The 22477-nt window shown below is 43.4% G+C and overlaps 3 protein-coding genes across 3 annotated transcripts in view; all 3 read left to right on the forward strand.

Moving 5' to 3' along the window:
* Positions 1 to 4121, forward strand: part of LOC149069923 (lysosome membrane protein 2-like) — a 51981-nt gene extending 47860 nt beyond the window's left edge. The window contains exons 13-14 of the mRNA XM_089249772.1: positions 827 to 971; positions 1851 to 4121. Coding sequence (XP_089105898.1) covers positions 827 to 971; positions 1851 to 1858 — 153 coding nt within the window. The 3' untranslated portion in view covers positions 1859 to 4121. The remainder of the gene's footprint in view (positions 1 to 826; positions 972 to 1850) is intronic.
* Positions 4122 to 6019: 1898 nt separating this feature from the next.
* Positions 6020 to 17467, forward strand: LOC149069924 (uncharacterized). The gene is made up of 5 exons (XM_089249836.1): positions 6020 to 6102; positions 7199 to 7578; positions 12049 to 12309; positions 13281 to 13613; positions 15387 to 17467. The coding sequence occupies exons 1-5, from the start codon at positions 6099 to 6101 to the stop codon at positions 15882 to 15884; spliced, it is 1476 nt and encodes a 491-aa protein (XP_089105962.1). The 5' UTR covers positions 6020 to 6098; the 3' UTR covers positions 15885 to 17467.
* Positions 17468 to 21212: 3745 nt separating this feature from the next.
* LOC149069925 (platelet glycoprotein 4-like) overlaps positions 21213 to 22477 on the forward strand; it is a 72140-nt gene continuing 70875 nt past the window's right edge. The window contains exon 1 of the mRNA XM_089250184.1: positions 21213 to 21632. Coding sequence (XP_089106310.1) covers positions 21492 to 21632 — 141 coding nt within the window. The 5' untranslated portion in view covers positions 21213 to 21491. The remainder of the gene's footprint in view (positions 21633 to 22477) is intronic.

The raw sequence follows: 22477 nt of genomic DNA on the forward strand, positions 1-22477 counted from the left end.
CATTGCAATTTACTGCCATTAATGAGATGGGTTGGAAATGAAGGCGCTGTCTATCGGTGCGTGACTCAAGCTCGTTAGGGAAAATATCTTATCTGTATCCTCCCTCGAGTTTGAACTTGGCACCGTGATTGTAAGCTACTACCACGCCACTCGGACGCTAGCTGGTCGTATTGGGCAAAGCTACTGCTAGCTATAATACCCGTCATTGTAAGTGATATATCGTATACAGGGTGTCCCTGTACTCATGGACCAAACATTAAAAAGGGAAGGTAAAATACTTATAAAGAAGCATTTTTTGTATGGCAATGAGGACCTGCTCTGATGAGGCCCTAATTCCAAAACACTTTCAGTCACTGCTGCAACTGTTCGTGAAACACCTGGCATACGCCAATCACTTGCTAGATGCTGACATGCCCGTCAGCCAAACATTTGAGTACGTACTGTAATTATTAATGTAAGCAAAAAGCTTTTTTTTTCATATCCTCAGCATTACGTGTTTTCCCGCCAACACTTTTCATTTCCGATCCTACATTGCTATACAAAAAAAATTTTCTTTTACGTGTGTTTTACCTCCTCTTAAGTGAAGATGGTGAATGGGTGACCATCACTTATACCGCTTTTTCAACGGTATGAACTTCCATGCACTGATGACAGTTCTTGAACAGGACAAAAACTTGTACACGATGAATTTGATTTTGACTTGATTTTCTATAATGGTGTTTATATGAAATATAATTTTGAAATGATATCTTAATATGTATGACGTACAAGAAAAATATTTGGTTGGAATATTTCCTTGAAGAACTATTTATTGTTTACTCCACAGGTGAAGCCAACCTCCATGAAAAACTCTTTCGTGATGAAATCACTTCAGTCCGTTTATACGAGTGTCGCCTTGTGGCCTCCAACGGATGAAGAAATCAAAGAAGCCAACCAAAATTACAAACCGCCGCCGCCGCCACCTACGCAAGGTAACGAATTACACCAATATCCCATATCCGTATTTATTGTTGTGGTCTTAAGGGGTTCTCAAACCAACCTTTGTCAGGTTGACAAGGTTTTTTTGAAGAGATTCTTTGTTAAACTGCTCTGGGAAGTAGCGGATAAGCTTTTGGTTAGGAGAAGGGCTGCCGCTGGTGGAAGAAGTTCGAGAACCTCTGATGTAAATATACTGAAATTGAGTTCAGATATCATTCAATTTTAAACTTACAAGAATGTGTCTATTGCCATCTTTTTATCACAGAAGTCCTGGTGATGTCTGGGTCTATTTTAGCGTTACCGTACAGCCATAAACGACAATTAAGATGTACAGGGTGTGCCATAAATTCATAAATCGTTCGTAAATTTATAAATTGAATGAATTGAAGTAATTGGTATGTGTAAACGAAGAAAAACTTTTTCGCGGTTGGCGAAAAAGTTTTCCTTACGAAGAGGTGGTCTTTTTTTTCATCACTGAAAATATGCGATTCGAACTGAGACAGAGTCTCACAAAATGTACGGTGTACAATTAAAACAGCTAATTTCTGAATTTTCCTGTTACTGGTGCTTACATTGCGATGTTGATATTTGTGGAAAAATCACTATCGGGGAAGTTATTTTACCTCAGCCACAAATCGCCGGCTGAAGCTTTAGGAACGTTTCACAAATAGAGAAGAGATTGAAGAAAGTGAAAATAACCTTTCGTGAAAATAACATTTTCACAAATCGCATTCACATAAACCAATTCCTTCAATTTCTATAAATTTTTAAACTATTTACGAATTAACGGGACCATCTCCCTCCCCCCCTGTATAATAACAATATGTACTCCTTTACAGTAATTAACCTGAGCATTGCCTTTCTCTTTGCAGTTTCATGAGCGACGGTGACTCGCTGATCCAGCGTTTTGTACTGACCAAAGTTTCCGCGGTCTTTTATCAGCAAGACCTTGTATACGATTCACCAGACACTCTCTGAAAGGACAGAATCGCCATAATTAACACGCATTATATACATATATATATATCTTTGTTTCGTCCATCATCGTCGTCGTCGTCGTCATCTTCATCGTCCATCATTATCATCACTCATGGCCATAACATGTGATCTAAGACGATTCGAGAAGACAGCAAGACATCTAGTCTTCCAACTAGCTGAGATTCTTTGTGAAGAATCTCACCCAACTCCATAATATGTTTCACTGTAGTCACGTGACTATTCCAAAAAAAACCCATGGACACTGTGTTTTGCTTTAAAAATGTCCTTTTGTTTAATGTGTATATTTTTTTTACATGAAACTGGGTTCCTTGATGTCCATTTTACGTATAAGTTCCTGTTTGAATTCGAAGTATTATCAATGTCTTTTTCTTTTAGGAAAATAAATTTGAAATTACATTATGTAAATACCAATGTATTCTCAATTTGTATAAAAAAAGAATTATGTGTAATAATTTTTTTTTTTTTTTTGGTATTCATATGTAAAGGGATTTTCCTATTTATTTATTAATCGGGGTTCACATATGTGCATTTTATACTAGTTTTGGCAATTAATATACAGTATAATAAGAAAGTTATTGCCTGTTCATCGAATTATAGTGGTTATATAGACGAATTTTCTTGTTTGTTACGAAGGAGGGGGGCGCCGAAAATGTGATGGGCGCAGGTTCTTATTGCGTTGCCCAATTGGTGAAAGTCGGGGTTTTTCCCCCGGACCTATCGGGAATATCAGGTTTTTCCCGTCGAGGATTTCGAATCTTTTCCCACGGGGGATTTCAAATTCCCCCCCCCCCCCCCATCAGTGATAGCAAATCTTTCCCGTTGATGATTTCGAATGTTCTCTCAACATAACGGGGATGTCAGACGTTTCCCCGTCGAATATTTTGAATCTCTTCCCCCCCCCCTCCCTCCTATCATCAGTGATATTAGCAAGGGCGTAGCCGGGGGGGGGGACCAGACCCCCAAGTCCCCCCCCCCCCCGAAATGTGAGAAAATGACCGAAAAAAGGGAAAAAGATGGCCAAATCTATTGTTCTGTCACTTTGGTCCCCCCCCGAAATGAAAGTGGTCCCCCCCCGAACGAAATTTCTGGCTACGCCCCTGGATATTAGATCTTTACTCGTTGAGGATTTCGAATCTCTGGCCTATCGATGATATCAGATTCCCCCCCCCCTCCCCATCGGGGATATCAGATGTTTTCAAGTCGAAGATTTCGAATACCCCCGCCCCCAACAAATCGGGGTTATCACAGCTTCCCCCATCAGATTTCTAATCTTCCTCCATCGGGGATATAGATTTTTCCCCGTCAAAGATTTCAAATTTTCCCCAACATATCTGGGATATCACAGATCTTTCCCCGTAGAGAATTTCTAATCTTTTCCCATTGGGGGTTATCACAGCTTCCCCCATCAGATTTCTAATCTTCCTCCATCGGGGATATAGATTTTTCCCCGTCAAAGATTTCAAATTTTCCCCAACATATCTGGGATATCACAGATCTTTCCCCGTAGAGAATTTCTAATCTTTTCCCATTGGGGGATATCTCATCACTCCCCGTCAGGGATTTGTAATCTTCCCCATTGGGGATATGAGATCTTTCCCCGTCGGGAATTTCGCATCTTTTCCCATTGGGGATATCAGATATTTTTCTTTCGTCATTACCACCAAATTTAAAAAAAGGGAAATGGAAAATAGTCTCAGACATTTTACTTAACCAAGAGACAAAACAAAAGATGGTTTCCTAATTAAGATCCAAATAATTAATCACCCTCTTTTCCATGTTTTTTTTTGCTTTATAAGAGACCGAGAATAACATATCTTAAACGACTAATTATCATTGTGATATAATCAATAAGAATCTTTTATATTATGTGTTTTTTGATTATCATGATATATGAGTTTGTAATTGAAACAACTGTGTTGCGTTTGTGTGTTTATATTGATTCTTGTTTGTAAGTTGAATTATGTGCGTATGTCTCCGTAAGTGTAATAATCATCGTCTTCCTCTTTCCTGAATGTACATAATTATCATGTTGATGTACATGCATATATACTGAGTATGATACAGTTATTCATTGCCGTGTGTGATGTGTTCGAGATATTTATATTCGAATGAAGTTTCATTGATTAAAATTTCATTACGGTTAATACTTTGGAGTTATTCACTGTGTAAGTCTTTCACTTGGTGATAATAGAAACAGGGCATCAAATCTCAATGCTGTGTTCAAGTATGTAAGTTGTTACTTCAGCTATGTATGAGCCCCCCCCCCCCCCCAGAATATCACACTGTTCAGGAGCGCATGATAGTGAGTTGGTTCTGCCTAGAACTCCAATGGGACATAGGCGGAGATAAACTTGTAAGTCTGGGGGGGCACGGTCATTATTGCTGGGGGGGGGGGGGGCAAGGTGGTGATGATGATGATGTCAATTCATCTGTACATATATGCGTTAGATCAGTCCACTTCACCTTTGATGCTGGGCCCTTCCCCCCCCCCCTCCCGTATCTCCGCCCATGCAACAAGAGCGAAGCTTGCTGAAGTCTAACTCAGGGTGGTTCCGAACTTCAAGGCCTGAATACCAGTAAAAAGTCTCATCGCAGAGAGCAAGAGACCCACAATGGTGCTAATAAGTATCTCACTCACTGCACTTCACTCACAATTTGAAATTCAGATGGCAGCACTAAAAATTCACATTAAACTAGACACTCAGATTGTTAGGTTTACACACGCACATACGTCCGGCACAACTCACTCGGTAGTAAATTGCCGATGGTGATAGACCGGTTCCCAGTATGAAAGAAAGAAAGACCCAGGGGCCCGGATATCAACCTTATTTCTGAAATTTTTGTTCACTACAAATCTACTGGAAAAAATCATTTCAATAAATGCGAAAGATCTAACTTCTGGATGGTAGTGGGGTTGGTAGGGGACCTGGAAAAGACAGGGGCATGGGCGGAGATACGGGGGGTGTGGGGAGGAAAATGTCCCCCCCAGCGTCAAAGGTGAAGTTAACTGGTCTAATGTATATATGCATATATGAATTGACATCATCATCATCGTGTCCCCCCCCCCAGACCTCCAAGTCTATCTCCGCCTATGGACAGGGGGTTCACGAGAGGAAGCAAATAACATGGTCCGAGCTCTACCCATCGATTTTGTGCATGCGCAGTCCCGAAAAATTAGAGCAAAGCCGAATTGAACACTAACTCAGCTTTGCACTGAAGTAGTGTTTCTCAAAGTTTGCGTCACGGCTCCGAGGAGAGTCAACAAATTTTGTCAGGGACATCACGGTGAGTTGGAAATATTGATGTGCGCGTGCGCGCGCCTATATATTTATACGCTTTGAAGTGGTTCTTTTGTAAGTGTGTGAAAATATCTACTTAAACTATTCTGGGCAGCTACGGATGAAGTAGAAAACTTTACTCTCATAGTTAGAAAAATTGATGGCAGCGCTACACATAACAAGCATTACAGAGGAAACAAACTTCACGTTAGGTTCACAACACGTACATTCCGGCACGTACCAATAGCCACCGATGAACCATGAATTGGGCAAGGGAGCAGCGGGTAACAGAAATTTGATAACCGCTGAATTATACAGTCGAATTGCGAGACAGAAAGAAGTGCCGATATCCGTTATCAGCCTTCAATGCTCTGGCGAGTGTTTAAAACCGCCAAAGAATGAGAACGAGTCACTCGATTCGTCTAAGATAAACATAGTAATAATTTAGGCTCATCCAGTTGGCGACCACGTCGGTCTCGAACTGTTTACAGTTTTTGATCTCTGCGTGTCAGCGAATAGTCTAAACCTGTTTACATACAGCACCACATTTCTACAAATTTCTACTATTCAGGGAACAAGCCAGTCTCTCTCAAACCAGCTTTAAATTCAATGTTTACAGTGCTCAGTACATCTTTCCGAAGTCGGTGTTCGAGAGGCTGGTTTTCAGCCAAAAAGATCCTACTCTGATTCTAACGTAAAAAAAGAACAGGAGAGAGGGAGAGCGTGCAAAAGACGGTGGCGGTCTAAATTTAGACCACTTTTTTGTTTGAAGGGAATATCTCCCTAACACGTGATCAGTGACGTCACGACCGAGCTGTTATTTGCAAAGACCTCGTGAATTCAATGGGTAAGTGTTGTTTATATTATTTTCCGGATAAGTTAGTTCTCCCTGAATCCCAATATCCCAGCAATTTCCAATCCAGCTGCCATCAAATTCCGGTTTAAACAGTTTGCTTGGGATTGTGTGAAATCAGGGAATCGTCATCCTTTTCCCATGCTATTTTTAAAGTTCTGGAACGGGTCACAAGGATTATATATATATATCAAGGGGGATTCTCTTTTAACTCTTTTCAGCCGCGACCCTCAATCAACAACAAGATCAGCTTCGCGACCCGTAAGACTGTTTGTTATATGAAATTAATGAAGCCAGTGACGCAATGAGTGCATTTGTACCAGGACTGTCAGTGGATTTTGTACGACTTGATCTAGGAAGTCTCTGCGAATCAAAGTTGGGTCGTGACACCTAACTCAAGAATCCCTCGCTCTAAGTGAATTTGTACGACCCATCTGGAAGATCACGCGAATAATGTTTGGGTCTTGACCAATAGCTCAAGAATCAGTGACTGTTGAGTGAATTTGTACGAATTAATCGAGGAAGTCTCTGTGCGATGGGTTATTATCTGTGCGTTGGCCCCCAAGTTGGGTCGTGACACCTACTTCAAGATTCCCTGGCTTTAAGTGAATTTGTACGACCCATCTGGTAGCCCACGCGAATCAAGTGTGGGTCTTGACCCATAGCTAAATAATCCCTGGCTATAAGTGGATTTTTACGACCTATATCGGTAACCACTGAGACCCACGTTTATTGACCCTCAGGTTAAGAACCCCTGATTTATATCATTAATCAGGTTAAGAACCCCTGATTTATATCATTAAGCAGGTTAAGAACCCCTGATTTATATCATTAAGCAGGTTAAGAACCCCTGATTTATATCATTAATCCTGTTAAGAACCCCTGATTTATATCATTAATCAGGTTAAGAACCCCTGATTTATATCATTAAGCAGGTTAAGAACCCCTGATTTATATCATTAAGCAGGTTAAAAACCCCTGATTTATATCATTGCTCAGCTGCGACTGAATCGATCCACCGACACCCGCGATTCGATCAATTAACTGCAATCAATAAATCTGTGTAACCGCCACGACGTTCTCTGCATAGGTTCTATCGGGAACGCTGATGACGGTCGTGAGTCGAGCGGTGGTCAGCCTCCGGCACCTCCGGGTCATCGCTCAGGGATGCGTCAGCTCGCCGACGCCATAGTCCGATATTCTCCTCTGGACGACATCAGGGTACTCCTGGCCGGCGGGAGCGACGACTGCGTCGACGTGAACGCGCCGGTGACCAAGGGCCTGCGGCCGCTCCACTACGCCGTCTACCACAAGCACGTGGACGCCGTCAACCTGCTGCTGGTGAGGGGAGCGGATCCGAACGTCGTGGACGACGTCGGGTACAGTCCCATGCATCTGTGCGCCGAGAGGGGTTATTGCAGCATAATGCGCATCCTCATGCATTACAATGCCAGGGTGGACTACTCCAAGGTAAGTCCGTTTCCGTTGTCATTCGAGCACTGTATCCCGATGTGGTATCCGGCGGTCTGTCAGAACGGGGGGGTTCGGAGAAATTCGCACTGTAATCACACGTACCGTATTTTAAGGAACAGAGAGCTATAGTATTATTTCCATGTAGCAGGGGTGGACAACCTCCGGGCCGGGATATCACTAATTATCGCTAAAAAAAATTTCAAATGTAGGTAAAGTTGTCAATTTTAGCGAAAAAATTGTCAAATTCAAGTAAGGTTGCCAATTACAGCTAAAAAATGCAAGTAAGGTTGCCAATTACAGCAAAAAAAGAAATTCAAATGCAGATAAAGTTGTTAATTATAGCGAAAAAATTACCAAAGGTAAGTAGAGGCACGATTGTGGTTTCGCCGTATGCGGGCTACTCGAATTTTGCTCACTCTAGTGCCCTCGAACTCTCTAGGTCACTTTTTTGGTCATTCACTGACCTAGCCCCTAGCTGTCTGGGCAGAGGAGGATTATACAAATTTTGCTGCACTTCTCCCATTGTACTAATTTTCTTGGCCATTCACTCCTCAAACGCCCCCCCCCCCTGATTTTTCCGCCCCGGACGACAGCCCGCTAAACCCCCTTGTAGCTACTCCACTGCACTCAGATACCTTCGCCGCGGAAACCCGTAATGCTATAAAGGCGGACGTTACGGATACGGGGGGGGGGGTGGGGAGGACGACGACATCGTGTCAAAGAAATTATCACTTCCCTTGGTCAACTGAAACGGAAAGATTTATTCTTATACTCGCGAATCTAGATGGCAGCACCAATATGCTCAATAACGAAAAGACAGGTTTTAACGGATTTAGGGTTATCAGATTCGGAAACTCCAAAATGAGGACGCATGTTTGAGCCGTCTATGTTAACTCTTTAGGTGGGGTTGCCTTAACTAGGTTTTTGTGTGTGTGTTTGGGGGGGCATGATTTTATTCCCCTACCACTGGAAAACATTCGATGGTTTTACGATGTTTTTGCACCCACCGACAAATTTCACACCCCCTAAAATCCCCCCGGGAAATTGCCAACTTCCCTTCTCCCCCAGTTCCGGTCCTGTGTTTAATTTGCAAAAGATGAAACTACCGTACTTTAGTTTTACATAGTTTTCTAATCAAAAAAACACTCACACGTAAAAATGCTATTAGTATTTTTTTTCCCCCCCCGGCCTTTGACCTACACGCCCAACGTATGGCGCAACCACAAGGGTAGGGCTGACAAGGGGGCCCGAGACAATTATGCCACCATTTTTTTTTTTTTTTCACCCAAAAAATTTACTACAGAAGGGTTCGTTAGAAGCTTGTGGGCCCGGGAAAGATCCCAGCCTAGTAACCCTGCTACAGAATGTGGAAGACCCTTGGCCCTAGGGTTACGAGATTATACGAAATATAGGAACGGAAACCCATGCGTGCACTCTTGGCAACACCACTTACAGGGCCACAACTAGGGGAGAGCAGGCGCGTCAGTGTGCAAATTTTATTCTCAAACAACATTACAAGGGGCGCCGAAATGCCCACTTGCCCCAGGTGAACAAGCATCTAGTTGCGGCCCTAACCACTTATTCACGGGAGATGGCACCTCTGTACCAACAAAAAAATTTGTTTACCAAGCAAAGCAGAGATAGGTTTACCAGATTCGAAAACAGAAAAGAGGACGCCTGTGCGCGCTCCCTCAGTAACGGCACTTTATCATATTTTTCACAACAGATGGCGCCACTGTTCCTACTAATAAAACTGTGGACAACAATAGTTTTTCCCAACTAAAGCAGAACCGCTAAAAAAAACGAAAACATAAAAGGTTCTGGGAATTTCGACGGCTAATGGTCTATAGGAGGAGGAAAAAACCACAAACACACTGAAGTTGGGAAGCCATGGCCCCTACAAAAGGGGGGGGGGCTGACAGGGCTCTAGCCCTGGGGCCCGGGACAGCTCTCATCATTTTTTGCTTTTTCACTCTATAAATTAACTACAGAATGGGCCCGTGAAAAGTCTGACCAGGGGCCCCACCAAAGATCCCAGCCTAGGGCCCCGCTGCAGGATGTGGGGGCCATGGGGGGAAGCCTTGGCCCTAGGGTTACGAGATTATACGAAACAGGAACGGAATGCGTGCACTCTTCGCAACACCAGGTATATGTTTCAAACTGGGGGAATTACCAAAAAAAATAATATTAATAATTCCGGAAACCTGAAAAGGAGGACAAAAGGGGACGAATTTTCCGAAACGTAGAAGGACGATTGAAATGACATCAAAAAGAAGTACGTCTAGTAACCCTAAGTAGAGATACAAGTATATTCAATATGTATACAGTACAGTAGACCATGACCGTCTTTAGAGCATCGTGGGCCCCCGGGCCAAGTGGTTTTTCTTAGGCTCTATCTGATAAATTCTAGAAAATTTCAACCGAATCTCATTTTTTGAGGCCCCCTCTTCTCTTGAGGCCCCATGCGTTAAGACGTGCAGTATACTCTCCGGCTTAGTTTAAGAGCAATAATACATTAATGAATTGTAATATTATCTTTTCCAGGGCCGGAACTAGAGAGAGACGGGCAGAGGGGCAAGTGTGTGTGCCCCGGGTGGCAAGATTTTGGGGGGGAGGCGGCAGTTTTAAGTGGGAACAAAGAACACCGTCACATAGTTATTGAATGTTGAAGTTGTGGAGGTGGAAAAATAATGTTTGCCCCGGGCTCCACTTCCACTTGATTTTTCACTCGTGCCCCCCCCCCCCCCAGAATATCCTAGGCCCGTGATTGGACAATGATTTCACCGCCAGCAAATCACTGCAAGGAAAAATTCACCGCGCGACTGATATCTCATCAATAGCAGTTCAACGTGAGGGAGTGATGAGTGAGCGAGTGTGAGCAAGTCAACGAGTGAGTGAGCAATCAAGTGAGTCTATGAATGAGGGACCAGTGAGCAATTGAGGAAATCGGTGACCAATCGAGAAATACCTGAATGAATAAGCAATTGAATGGCGAATTGAATGGGCAGTTAAATTGTCAATTGAAGGAGCTTGCGAGTGAATGAGTGAGCAATTGAGCGAATGAGCAAGTCAGTGACTGAGTAAAACTGGGCTGTAAGTAGCTAGCTCACTCACTCACTCACTATGTCGCTCATTCACACATTCACTCACTAGGTCACTCAGTCACTCACTAGGTCACTCAGTCACTCACTAGGTAACTTATTGTCACTAACTCACTCACTAGGTCACGCCCTCTGTCATTCACTCACTCAGCAAGCACTCTGTCTTCACTCACTTTGCAACCACTCTGTCTTCACTCACTCTGTAACCACTCTGTCTTCACTCACTCACTAACCACTCTGTCACTCACTCACTAATCTCTCTGTCTGCACTCACTCTGACTAACCACTCTGTCTGCACTCACTCTCACTAACCACTCTGTCTTCACTCACTCACTAACCACTCTGTCTTCACTCACTATAACCACTCTGTCACTCACTCACTGACCACTCTGCCATTCACTCACTAACCACTCTGCCATTTACTCACTAACCACTCTGTCTTCACTCACTCACTAACCACTCTGTCACTCACTCACTAATCACTCTGTAACCACTCTGTCTTCACTCACTCACTAACCACTCTGTCACTCACTCACTAATCACTCTGTCTGCACTCACTCTGACTAACCACTCTGTCTGCACTCACTCTCACTAACCACTCTGTCTTCACTCACTCACTAACCACTCTGTCTTCACTCACTATAACCACTCTGTCACTCACTCACTGACCACTCTGCCATTCACTCACTAACCACTCTGTCTTCACTCACTTTGCAACCACTCTGTCTTCACTCACTCTGTAACCACTCTGTCTTCACTCACTCACTAACCACTCTGTCTTCACTCACTCACTAACCACTCTGTCACTCACTCACTAATCACTCTGTCTGCACTCACTCTGACTAACCACTCTGTCTGCACTCACTCTCACTAACCACTCTGTCTTCACTCACTCACTAACCACTCTGTCTTCACTCACTATAACCACTCTGTCACTCACTCACTGACCACTCTGCCATTCACTCACTAACCACTCTGTCTTCACTCACTATAACCACTCTGTCACTCACTCACTGACCACTCTGCCATTCACTCACTAACCACTCGGTCATTGCTCGCATACTTAGTTGCTCAATCACTAGCTCACTCACTCATTTCGAACTGTTGTCGGTGAATTGTTAATTAATTTTTCCTGGCGGAGAATTTTCCGTAAACCCCCAGGATCATGAAGGGGAGGAGGGGCCCACTTGGCCCCGGTTCAAAAAATTTGTAATATTAATAGATTGAATAGTGTTACCTATTTAGAGTCATAACCTGAATCAAAATACAGAATCCCCTTTATTGTATTATTCTGTACTGTACTGAAGACCTCGACAATGGATTCGGTTTGTTTGTTCATCTCTGTCCCATTGTTTCTTGGCAAAAGGTTCTTCCTGGAGATAAAGCTCACGGTTATCCTCCCCGGGCATCACCGGCAGACGAGCCGTTGAGACTGGCCCTGAAGAACGGTTTCTACCAGGCAGCGAACCTGCTGCTGAAGAGAGGCGCCAATCCGAACGCCAGCTACTTCCTCGGGCACGAGATCAACCTGATAAATCCGCTCGATCTGGAATCCCTGGAGCTCTTGCTGAAACATGGCGCCGACCCGAACGCACGTGACCGGCAGGGGATGACTCCTCTCATGAAAGTGAGTTTCGTGTCGATTACCTTCGATGCTCATGACGCGGCTACTACACCTTGTATATACATTTGTGTTCAGAAATGATCGAATACTATCCAATGTTGGTCATGGGCGATGTTAGGGGTCATATTCATGTCCAGACTTTGCAAATATTTGCTTGCAATGTTCGCCTCTACCTGCTGCTCTGCTGCTGCAATGAAACACGAGCGGCGTAGGATGGCTAACTGGCTCAGCCTGATCCAATGTTCGTTGGCGAATATTTGCTTCCGTGTTGTGAATATTGGTGTTCGTAGACCCACGTGTGTGATCAGACGGATTGGAAGATCGGAAAAGAAGGAGGCTTCTTTCACTTGAGATGGGGTGGGGGGAGGGGCGGAAGGTCCTGGTCGTTCTCTTCAACCAGCCCCCAATGCCTTCTTGTCTCCATCATTTGACGACCATTGCCTATTGTGGAGCTGCCACGCTACTCGCCCATTACCAACCTTGGAATGTATTGGGCCAGGCTGGACACGAGTGTGGTCTCGGCTAGAGTAGTGCGGCCGCTCCACTCCTGTCGATGATCGTTGAATGTTGAAAGCTAGAAGGTATTGGTAAGGCTGGGTCGAAGAGAACGACCAGGATCTTCCAAACCCCACCCCCAGATCAAAGGAGTCACCTTCGTTTCCGATCTTCTAATCCATCTGGCCCCAAATTGGTTGAAGAACGCCAACAGTCACAATTTTGGCATATTGTGACGCGATAGTATGCTCGGAGAGTGTTCTGAAAGCAAATAATCGTCAAGAAAACATTGGGTCAGTGTGTAGTAGCCAATCTTTGCCGCTGGTACTTCCTTGCAATAGGGGGAGGGGGTGGCAAAGATTGGGAGAAAATATTTGCGAATGACTGTTGGACCAGGCTGAACACGAGTGCCGCCCTAAGCTTGAGTGAAATAAATCTAATAAAACTCATAATTTTGTTTTTTTTCGTCTACGAAACAGGCTTGTCGCAACCCCGGTGCCCTGGACTCTGCCCACTTACTGATCAGTTACGGGGCCGATGTGAACGCAATGACGGACGAAGACCAGAGGACCGCGATGCATTACGCTGTCCTGAGCGGGAACTTGGACGTGGTTCGGCTGCTGGTGAGCAACGGGGCTTGCGTCTTGCTGGCTTCCGACTACGCCAAGCCGCCACCGATATTCTTCGCCGTCCTCCGTGGTAACCTGGACATGCTCAAGTTCTTGATCGACTCCGGCGCCGACGTCAACGCCGGTTCCGCGGTCGTAGGTTCGGCTTTGCACATCGCTCTGACGGAAAGGATTGATAACAAGGTAACTACGAAACCTATTCTCTACAATAGTTCTCAAGGAAATCTTTTTTGGCCCTTGAGGTTCCCTTGCCCTAGTGAACATTTACTCGCGGCTCTCTTACGCAGATTATCACTTACCAGTAGTTCCTTTGTCCTACCCATCATTTACCAGTGACCTTACTTTGCCATCACCGGCTTACTTGGATATCATTTACCTTCTTCTAAACCACACCTCGTTCACAGTCCTCTGCGGAACTTATAACGGATTGGTACATGTTGGAATGCGCGTGTACGTTTTATCAAACCCAACGTGAAGTTTGTTTCTGCGTAATGCTTGTTATGTGTAGTGCTGCCATCTGCCAATGATTTTTCTGACTGTGAGTGAAGCGTGATAATTGAATAATTGTACCGTTGTAGGTCTGTTGCTCTCTGTGGCGAGACTTTTTAACGGGGAGATCGACTCGCAATTTGTTCCTCGAAGTTGAGAACCACAGAAAACCTGGGTTCGAACCCCACGGTCACCACAGTGGTGTTCGGCTGAAATTGATTTTTTGTGGTTTCCAACTTCAAAGCACAAATGAGGGCCGATCTCGCCACAAGTTCGCATAAGAAACATTACACAGAAACAAACTTCACGTCAATTTCACAACACGTACACGCGTATTCCAATATATACCAATTTGTTAGAAGTTTCGCAGGGGAATGTGGACGAGGTGCATGTGTGGTTTAGTAGTGGCATCACTCGTTTGCCAGTGACCTCACTTAGCAAATCATTCACCAGTCGCTTCCGTTAGCCATTGTTTATGTTTCACTTTACACAGCCATTGTTTACCATTCACTTTACACAGTCATTGTTTACCATTCGCTTTACACAGCCATTGTTTACCATTCGCCTCACTCAGCCATTGTTTGCCACTCGTCTTACTCAGCCATTGTTTACCATTCGCAGGGACGTCGGAACATCCATGCTCATGTTGCTAAAGCAACACCAATGATCTGAATGGTATTGCTCAGCAACATCAATCATCATTCAAATATAGCTCATTCCCCCCCCCCCCCCAGTTCGGGCGATGGTAGATTTATCAAAAACGAGACATTTTTGTTGAATGTGTGACGTATGGTCTTCATACATATCCAAGTGAACATTATGTTCAATGCTCGAGCAATACCTTGACTACCGGCGTTTATCAGTGGCTTACTCAGCCATCGTTTGCCAGTGGCATCACTGAGCTATCGTTTGTCATTTTATATCGTTTGTCGGTTTCATTCGGCCCTAGTGGCGCAGTGGTAAGATGCTAGTCTTTCCCTATGAACGTTACCATCAAAGTTCACGCGTTCGATCCGGGCATAGAACGTCAGAAGCAAGTTCTTTACCTACCCTACGGAACCTGGGGCGACCACTACCTTGGAATATTCATTTCCTCACCCAGTTTCACTGGCTGGAAATTGCCTTATAGCAATATATGAACAACGTTGGTGTCTACGACGTTATGGCTACCATAATTTAGCTGCAGTTTCTTCCCCCTATTGATCGTTTACCAGTGGCTTCCATAGCGGTTATATCTCATGACAGTTAAGCAAATGGTGGAGTAAAATCTGATTTCTAATGATATGATTGTGCTGAGACGCATCAATATCCTCGGCTCGTGTGCGACACCCCAGGAAAAATTTGAAGACACCCCTGGGGGGAAGGGGGGAGATGCCCACGATGCACACTTCGAAACCCCCTGCTCTATATCTCCCTTTTGAAAAATTTGTTTTGAATGTGATATTCATCAGGCATTGTATGTTTCAGTTCGAAACCGTCCGGTTGCTGCTGGAAAGTGGAGCCAATCCGAACGCCGTGACGCTTTCGGACCACGGGCCGGTCCTGAAGCCGCCACTGGGAGAGTATTTCTATTCCTGCGACAAGCCGGACATACGACTAGTGAAGTTGCTGCTCCGTTACGGGGCTAGGATCGTGCTCCTGGGACAGAGGCAGCATCCGATGGGGATCCTCAAGTCCCTCCACCACATTGACTGCAGGGAGAGGCCGGACGTGCTGGACTTGGTCGCGTCAGCTGCCGAAGACTTTTGCATCAGCCTCATCGAGGGATCGGTGCTGCTCAGCAACCGGCACAAGATTGTTCTGCTCAGGCGAGGTAGCAGCCCGCTGTCCCTGAAGCACTCCTCGCGTTGTGCCATCAGGAGGATTATGGGATGGGGCCCTGGATTCGTCGAAAACGTTGAGCATCTCTGCATACCGGCGGTGTTGAAAAGCTATTTGCTGTTCGAAAGCGATGAAGGAGAATAAGTGGAGATGGGCTTTTGTGATGGTTTCTAGTCAATTGAAGATGATAAGTTAATCAGGGGTGCACAACCTCCGGCCCGCGGGCCAAATGTGGCCCGACAAGTGGTTCCATCTGGCCTGCGAAAGGTGTTCTGGTAGAAAAATGTCAATATATACACGCAACACGTTAAATACTGAGACTGACATATTCCTTTCCTAAAAATACTGAATACCCTTAAAAAATTGTCAAAGGCAAGTAAAGATGTCATCATAGTTGAAAACAAATTCTCAAAGGCTTGTAAAGTCACCGTTAGAGCTAAAAAAAATTGTCAAATGAAACTAAAGTTTTCATTTACAGCCGAAAAAAATTGTCGAAAGATGTAGGAATGCCAGTAACAGCCAAAAATATTGTCAGAGACAAACAAAGCGGTCATTACAGCTAAAAAAGGCAATAATTACAGCTAAATGTCAAGGCAAGTGAATTTTTCAAAACAGCTGAAGAATTGACAAAGGCAAGTAAAAATGCCAGTTACAGCTAAAAAATTTGTCAAAAAGGCAAGTAAAAATGTCAGTTACAGCTAAAAGAATTGTCAAAAACGCAAGTAAAAATGCCAGTTACAGCTAAGAAAATTGTAAAAAGCAAGAAAAAAAAGTTGGTAACAGCTAAAAAAATTGTCAAAGTCAAGTAAAAATGCCATTAGAGCTAAAAAATGTCAAAAGCAAGTGAAAATACCAGTTATAGCTTAAAAATTTCAAAAGCAAGTAAAAATGACAGTTACAGATAAAATGAATTGTCAAGGGCAAAAAATGCCAGTTACAGCGAAAAAAATTGTCAAAGTCAAATAAAGATGCCGGTTACAGCTAAAAAATTATCAAAGGCAAGTGTTGAAAATTCGATACATAAAAAGTTGCCAAAAGCAAGTACAAATGGCAGTTACAGCTAAAAAAATTGTCAGATGCAAGTAAAGTTTTCGAAAAAATTCCAAAAGCAGTTAAAGGCGTCGATTAAAAGCCAAAAATACTGTCAAAGGCAATGAAAGCTGCCATTACAGCCGAAAAAGTTGTCCAAAGTATGTAAAATTGCCAAGAATCGGCAGTCGTGGAGACTGACGGGTACAGCACGTCAAAATTTAATTAACGAAAAAAACCTATGTGTTCGACAAATATGTGAGATGAATATACTCATTTGATTATAATTAATTATGATACAGTCGTAATTATTATAATATTATTTATAAGCATAAAAATAATCTTAACTCTTGATTTCGAAAATTCATCAAAGCCTTATTGAAAATGAGGGGAAAAAACGGGACGTTTAAAAAAATAGTTGGGACGGTCAAAATTACAGGAGTATATTCCATAAAATACGGGTCACTAGTTATAAACAAATTTCTAGCCCACGACTGACAAGGTTGTGCACCCCTGATGTAAATCATGTCGAGGGAGGGAGGAATCCATGGATCCCTTCAGACGTGCACCAAGGTTGGTCTTCCCGATATACCTTCATCAACGTTTATCGGATGAATATTGAAATGGGAATTACTTTTGAAGGTCTCTCCAACCATCTACTGTACAAATGAATGGTCAAATAAACGGACTGTTTAGAGAAATGCTCACATGGCCAATTTTTCAAAGTTTGTCCGACTTTTCAATTGAAGGATCCCGCAGGGACATTGAACATTTTATAATGCGCATGCGCGTGATCATCAAAAATATTCGAATTCTAGCTAGTGTCAAAACGGGGTTTATCCCTTTTCCACAGTTTAAAATTTTACAGATCTGCATCATTGACTGTCACAGCGGAAATCACTAAACCCTCTGTAAAAAGGTAACGTTTTTCCAAGAGGAATATTTTTTTCCCCCGATTTTGTGCTAGTGATAGTGCTTTACCATCCCCCTCAACTCCGGGAACAATAAACCGAGGAAAAAAATACGCTCATGTCGAGATTTTTCAATTACTTTTATATTATACGCATACATCGTCTCTCTCCTATTATCAAAGCTGATTCCGCCAACTGGCAGTCAATCTGACAGGTTTTGGGGGATGGGAAACATGGTCTTGGGTGAGAAGCATCGTTTTAAACACGTTTGGGCTCGGCATTGCCGAAACAAGAGTGTTTCAGGTTAGGCGAGATATTTCGTCATTGCCGCTGAGATGGTTAAAAAGCGTTTCTCATTTCGAAGAAAATATCGGTCGCAAGTATGAGCTGGTGCCGAAGAAGATGGCGATCAGTCGCCGTTTCATTTGAAGAAATTGATCCGAATTTGCGCATGTGCAATCAAAAATGCTCAATGTTTCCGTGAGACGCTTGTTTAATTTCACTAAGAAATGCTTAGTTGAATTGGTTGAGGTTGTTAATAATTGCGAAAGCTGATCAGTGGCACATGTATTTTTCAGCATTTTCAATACATTCTGATATTATGTGTATGTGCTGACTTTTCCACCAAAAATATTATTTGAAATCGGGTGCTTCAGGGAGGGGCACAACTGTTTTCGACAGCTGTTGATTCTTGAACTAGACAGAGATCATAATCCCTCAGAGCTATCATGTTTAACCTGTTGTTTCTTGTGTCCAAAGAATATATGCAGGGTGCATAGCTACCAACACGTACTGCGTTTTAGTAGCGAACCGTGATTCTCAAGGCATGCTTCACTTAGAAAAAGTATCCGATTAACGTATAGAAGTCATACGCATAGTTCATGTTGCAAGGGGTTGTATCGTTATTAAATTAAAATAACACTTTTTATAGTCCTGAAAAATCCAATTATAGAGTTGTTGCCCTGTCTCTCCTAATGCCAACACCAAAAAAAAATTCCATGTTCCCAAGTGCAATATTCACCGAGATGTTCTCCTGCAATTACGTAGGAGTCATACAGTGCGTTCTCTTGTAAATACGTAGGAGGCGTGCGATGCGTTCCCCTGCAAATACGTAGGAGGTATGCAGTGCGTTTTCTAGTAAATGCGTAGGAGGCATGCAGTGCGTTCTCTTGTAAATGCGTAGGAGGTGTGCGATACGTTCTCCTGGAAATGTGAAGGCGACGTGCGATGCGTTCTCGTGTAAATGCGTAGGACGCGTGCGATGCGTTCTCCTGTAAATACGTAGGAGTCATGCAGTGCGTTCTCTTGTAAATGCATAGGAGGCGTGCGATGCGTTCCCCTGCAAATACGTAGGAGGTATGCAGTGCGTTTTTTAGTAAATACGTAGGAGGCATGCAGTGCGTTCTCTTGTAAATGCGTAGGTGGTGTGCGATACGTTCTCCTGGAAATGTGAAGGCGACGTGCGATGCGTCCTCGTGTGAATGTGTAGGGTACGTGCAATGCGTTCTCCTATAAATGAGTAGGAAGTGTGCGATGCGCTCTCCTGAAAATGGTTGACAGGGTTGGAATTCCCCCTAGAAATGCTCAAGGGTTGCGTATCCCTAATTTGTTAAAGTAAATAATTTTTTTAAGTATACATTAGCATATGCCTGCAATAATACAAGTTGCAAAAATGAATCTACACACAGTGGCGCAAACGGATGAATCGAGGAAGCAACCAAGGCTGAATGAATTTCTTACAAGGAACGAAGGAAGGCAACAGAATTGTTTTATTTTAATGCAATACTTGTAGTTTTGTAAAATGTAATTAGAATTGTATAATGTGCAATATACGCTGTGTTCGTCGCGCCCTTATCCGTTGTCAGAAAGGAAATAGAAAGGAAATGCGTAGAGAGATAAACCCTTTTCACACTCTATAGAAGAGGTTGTGTTTTTCTTTGTTTTTGCTTTTGAATCCAATAAAATGTCGATTGACCAAAACGATTCCAGCTGGCGTTAACACCACCGGCGATGGCGGCCGTAACAACGACTATTTTTTTAGTGAAGAAACGTCACTCGATATTCGGTGATGACACTAAACAGACTCCTACACCGTGACTAGCTGATAATTTCCCATTTCGAGTCCTGGGGGGAATCACCGAATTCATAATTTCCCATTTCGAGTCATGACTTTATGCTGATAATTTCTCATTTTGAGTCTTGAGGACTTTTCAAGCCGATAATTTCCCATTTCGAGTCCTGAGGAGTCCACAAACTCATGACTTCACATTTCGAGTCCTAAGGAATTCACGGTAATAATTTCCCGTGTTGAGTCCTAAGGAGTTCACGCTGGGAATTTCCCTATGTTGAGTCCTGAGGAGTCCGCGAACTCAAAATTTGCATCTAGAGTCCTGAGTTCATAACTAATAATTTCTCATTTCCCGCCTTGAAGAGTCTGTAAACTAATACTTTAACATTTTGCGTCCTGGGGAGTCCATGGTGATAATTTCGCATTTAAAGTCCTATGAAGCTCAAGTTAACTCATAATTTCCCTTTTTGAGTCCCGAGAAGTCCACGATCTCAAAACTTCGCATCTCGAATCTTGAGGAGTTCATAACTGATAATTTCTCTTTTCTCGTCCCTAGGAGTTCATGCTAATAATTTGTTTTTATTTAAATCCTGGGAGAGTCCACGGTCTCGTAATTTCCCCGTTTTGAGTCCTGGGGAATCCGCGAGCTTGTAAGTTCGCATGGATGAATCGCGTACCATAGTTGATCCGTCAAATTGTTCCAGAGGTTTTGTTGGTACTTGTGTTCAGAGGGGTGTGAAACGTTGCCCTAACAGATGGATAAGAATTGGCGATTATCCTCAGAGAATCTGCAAATATCTAGGAGACAAGACACGCCAAAAGAATTAATCGAACTTTTTAAATCGGGGTTCTTAACCTTTTCTCGACCTGGACCCAAAATCAACAGAAAGATCAGCTTCGCGGCCCATAGGACTGTTTGTTTTTCTAAATGAGTGAAGCCAGTGATACAGTAAGCGCATTTATAACAGGACTATCAGACGATTTGTACGACTCATCCAGGAAGCTACTGCGCATCAAGACCCCCATAGCTCAGAAATGTCTAGCTGTAAGTCAGTTTGTAAGACTCCATCTCGGAAGGCCCTACCAATCAAGTTTGGGTGGTGACCAATAGTTCAAGAAACCCTGTCGTTCAGTGGATTTGTAAAACCCATTTCGGAATCCCCTGTGAATCAAGTTCGGGTTGTGATCCACAGCTAAAGAATCCCTGACTGTAAGTGGATTTGTAAGACACATCTAGAGAGCCCCTGTGACCAATTTTGGGTCACAACGTATAGGTTAAGAACCCCCCTCCGGTTTAAATAATGACACAACTAGCATTCGAATGGTCAGCTCAATCGCCTTCGATCCAGCCGAAATTGATTTAAATCTTGGTTCGACCGTAGATGTCTGTGTATAGCCGTTCGCAATCGTTGGTCAGATCTTATTGGCTCATCATAACAAGACATTTGATTCTGTTCAAGGAAGCCAATCGACTGAAGACAATCGCATCACTGATGGATCCCGGATCATTTTCCCAGATCATCACCAAAAACTGGAAAAATATACGCTCGAGAATCTCCTTTTTTTTCCTCCCAAAGTTGGTATGCAAACGAGTACTGCCCTGACGTCACGTACCTTTTAAAGCTTGGTGGTGGTGCCGTCGACGCTCTTAGTTCCCCGCTCGTCTCCGAGTTGCATCTGAACTTCGTTGATCGGAGTTGAGTGATTAGTGTGTTGATCTCTCACTCGCGTAATCCGTCAAGGATGGGATTCACCGATATGTTGGAAGCTCTGTGTGTGAAACGTCGCGCGATCGCCATGTTGGTGCTCGGCCTGGTCTTTGTCCTGGTCGGTGGGATCTTGGCGGCGGTTTTTGGATCGATCATGGAATATTTCATCGCACAGGTAAGTCCAGCAGCGATTCTTGTATACAGGGAGATCTTTTTCATACGCCCTGCTCTTAAATTACTTACCGTATTGTAATGTATCCGGGCTTGCCTGTGCACAACGCAGACGCACGAGAACGTGAAAAACATTCGCAACATCCGATATTCATTATGCACGATATACACCAGAGTTCAATTCGGGAATCCACTTCAAACAGCGCTTCTCAGCGGTCCGCGAAGATGTGACAAGTAGTATTTACAGATTTGAAATGAAAACTATTCATGTGTCGCACAATGATTTGCGGGGATTTGGATACAATATTAGACCCATGAGGTGAAGTCAGTGGTTCTCAAAGTGTGCTTCACGGCTTCTAGGGCATCATAGCCCTAGAGTATTAGAGTATTCAAGAGTGCCGAGTTCGGCACTCCTGTTCAAGAACCACCAAGTTAAAGAACCACTGGTGTGAGTGGTTTGTCAAGCTGTTAGACATTTCAATGGTTATGACGTTTACAAAGACGGAGAAACGCTAACAAGCAGTTAAAGACTGAACATAACAAGAGTTTGTATCTATAGATGACTGACACCCGTAGCCTTTCTCGGAATGTAGTACAGTGGTACTTCGCATTCGAACTTGATTTCCGAAAGAATTTTGAATTTTATGCAACTTAATCCTATGAGTAAAATTCCATTCTTGCCAAAAACTTCGTTGTATCAGATATTCACGGCAATTCTTGTGTACATTTAACATTTTGTTCGCAATATATTTAACGTTATTTTGGTATCGCAGGTTCACTCGGATGGAAAAACAATTAGTTATAATGAATACTTCGTAATATTCGATTTAGTTATAAGCGGGCTCGATT

This window comes from Pholcus phalangioides, unplaced genomic scaffold (assembly GCF_987345545.1).
Source record: "Pholcus phalangioides strain wild (caught in Gottingen) unplaced genomic scaffold, Ppha-v1.0 ptg000022l_1, whole genome shotgun sequence".
Lineage (NCBI taxonomy): Eukaryota > Metazoa > Arthropoda > Arachnida > Araneae > Pholcidae > Pholcus > Pholcus phalangioides.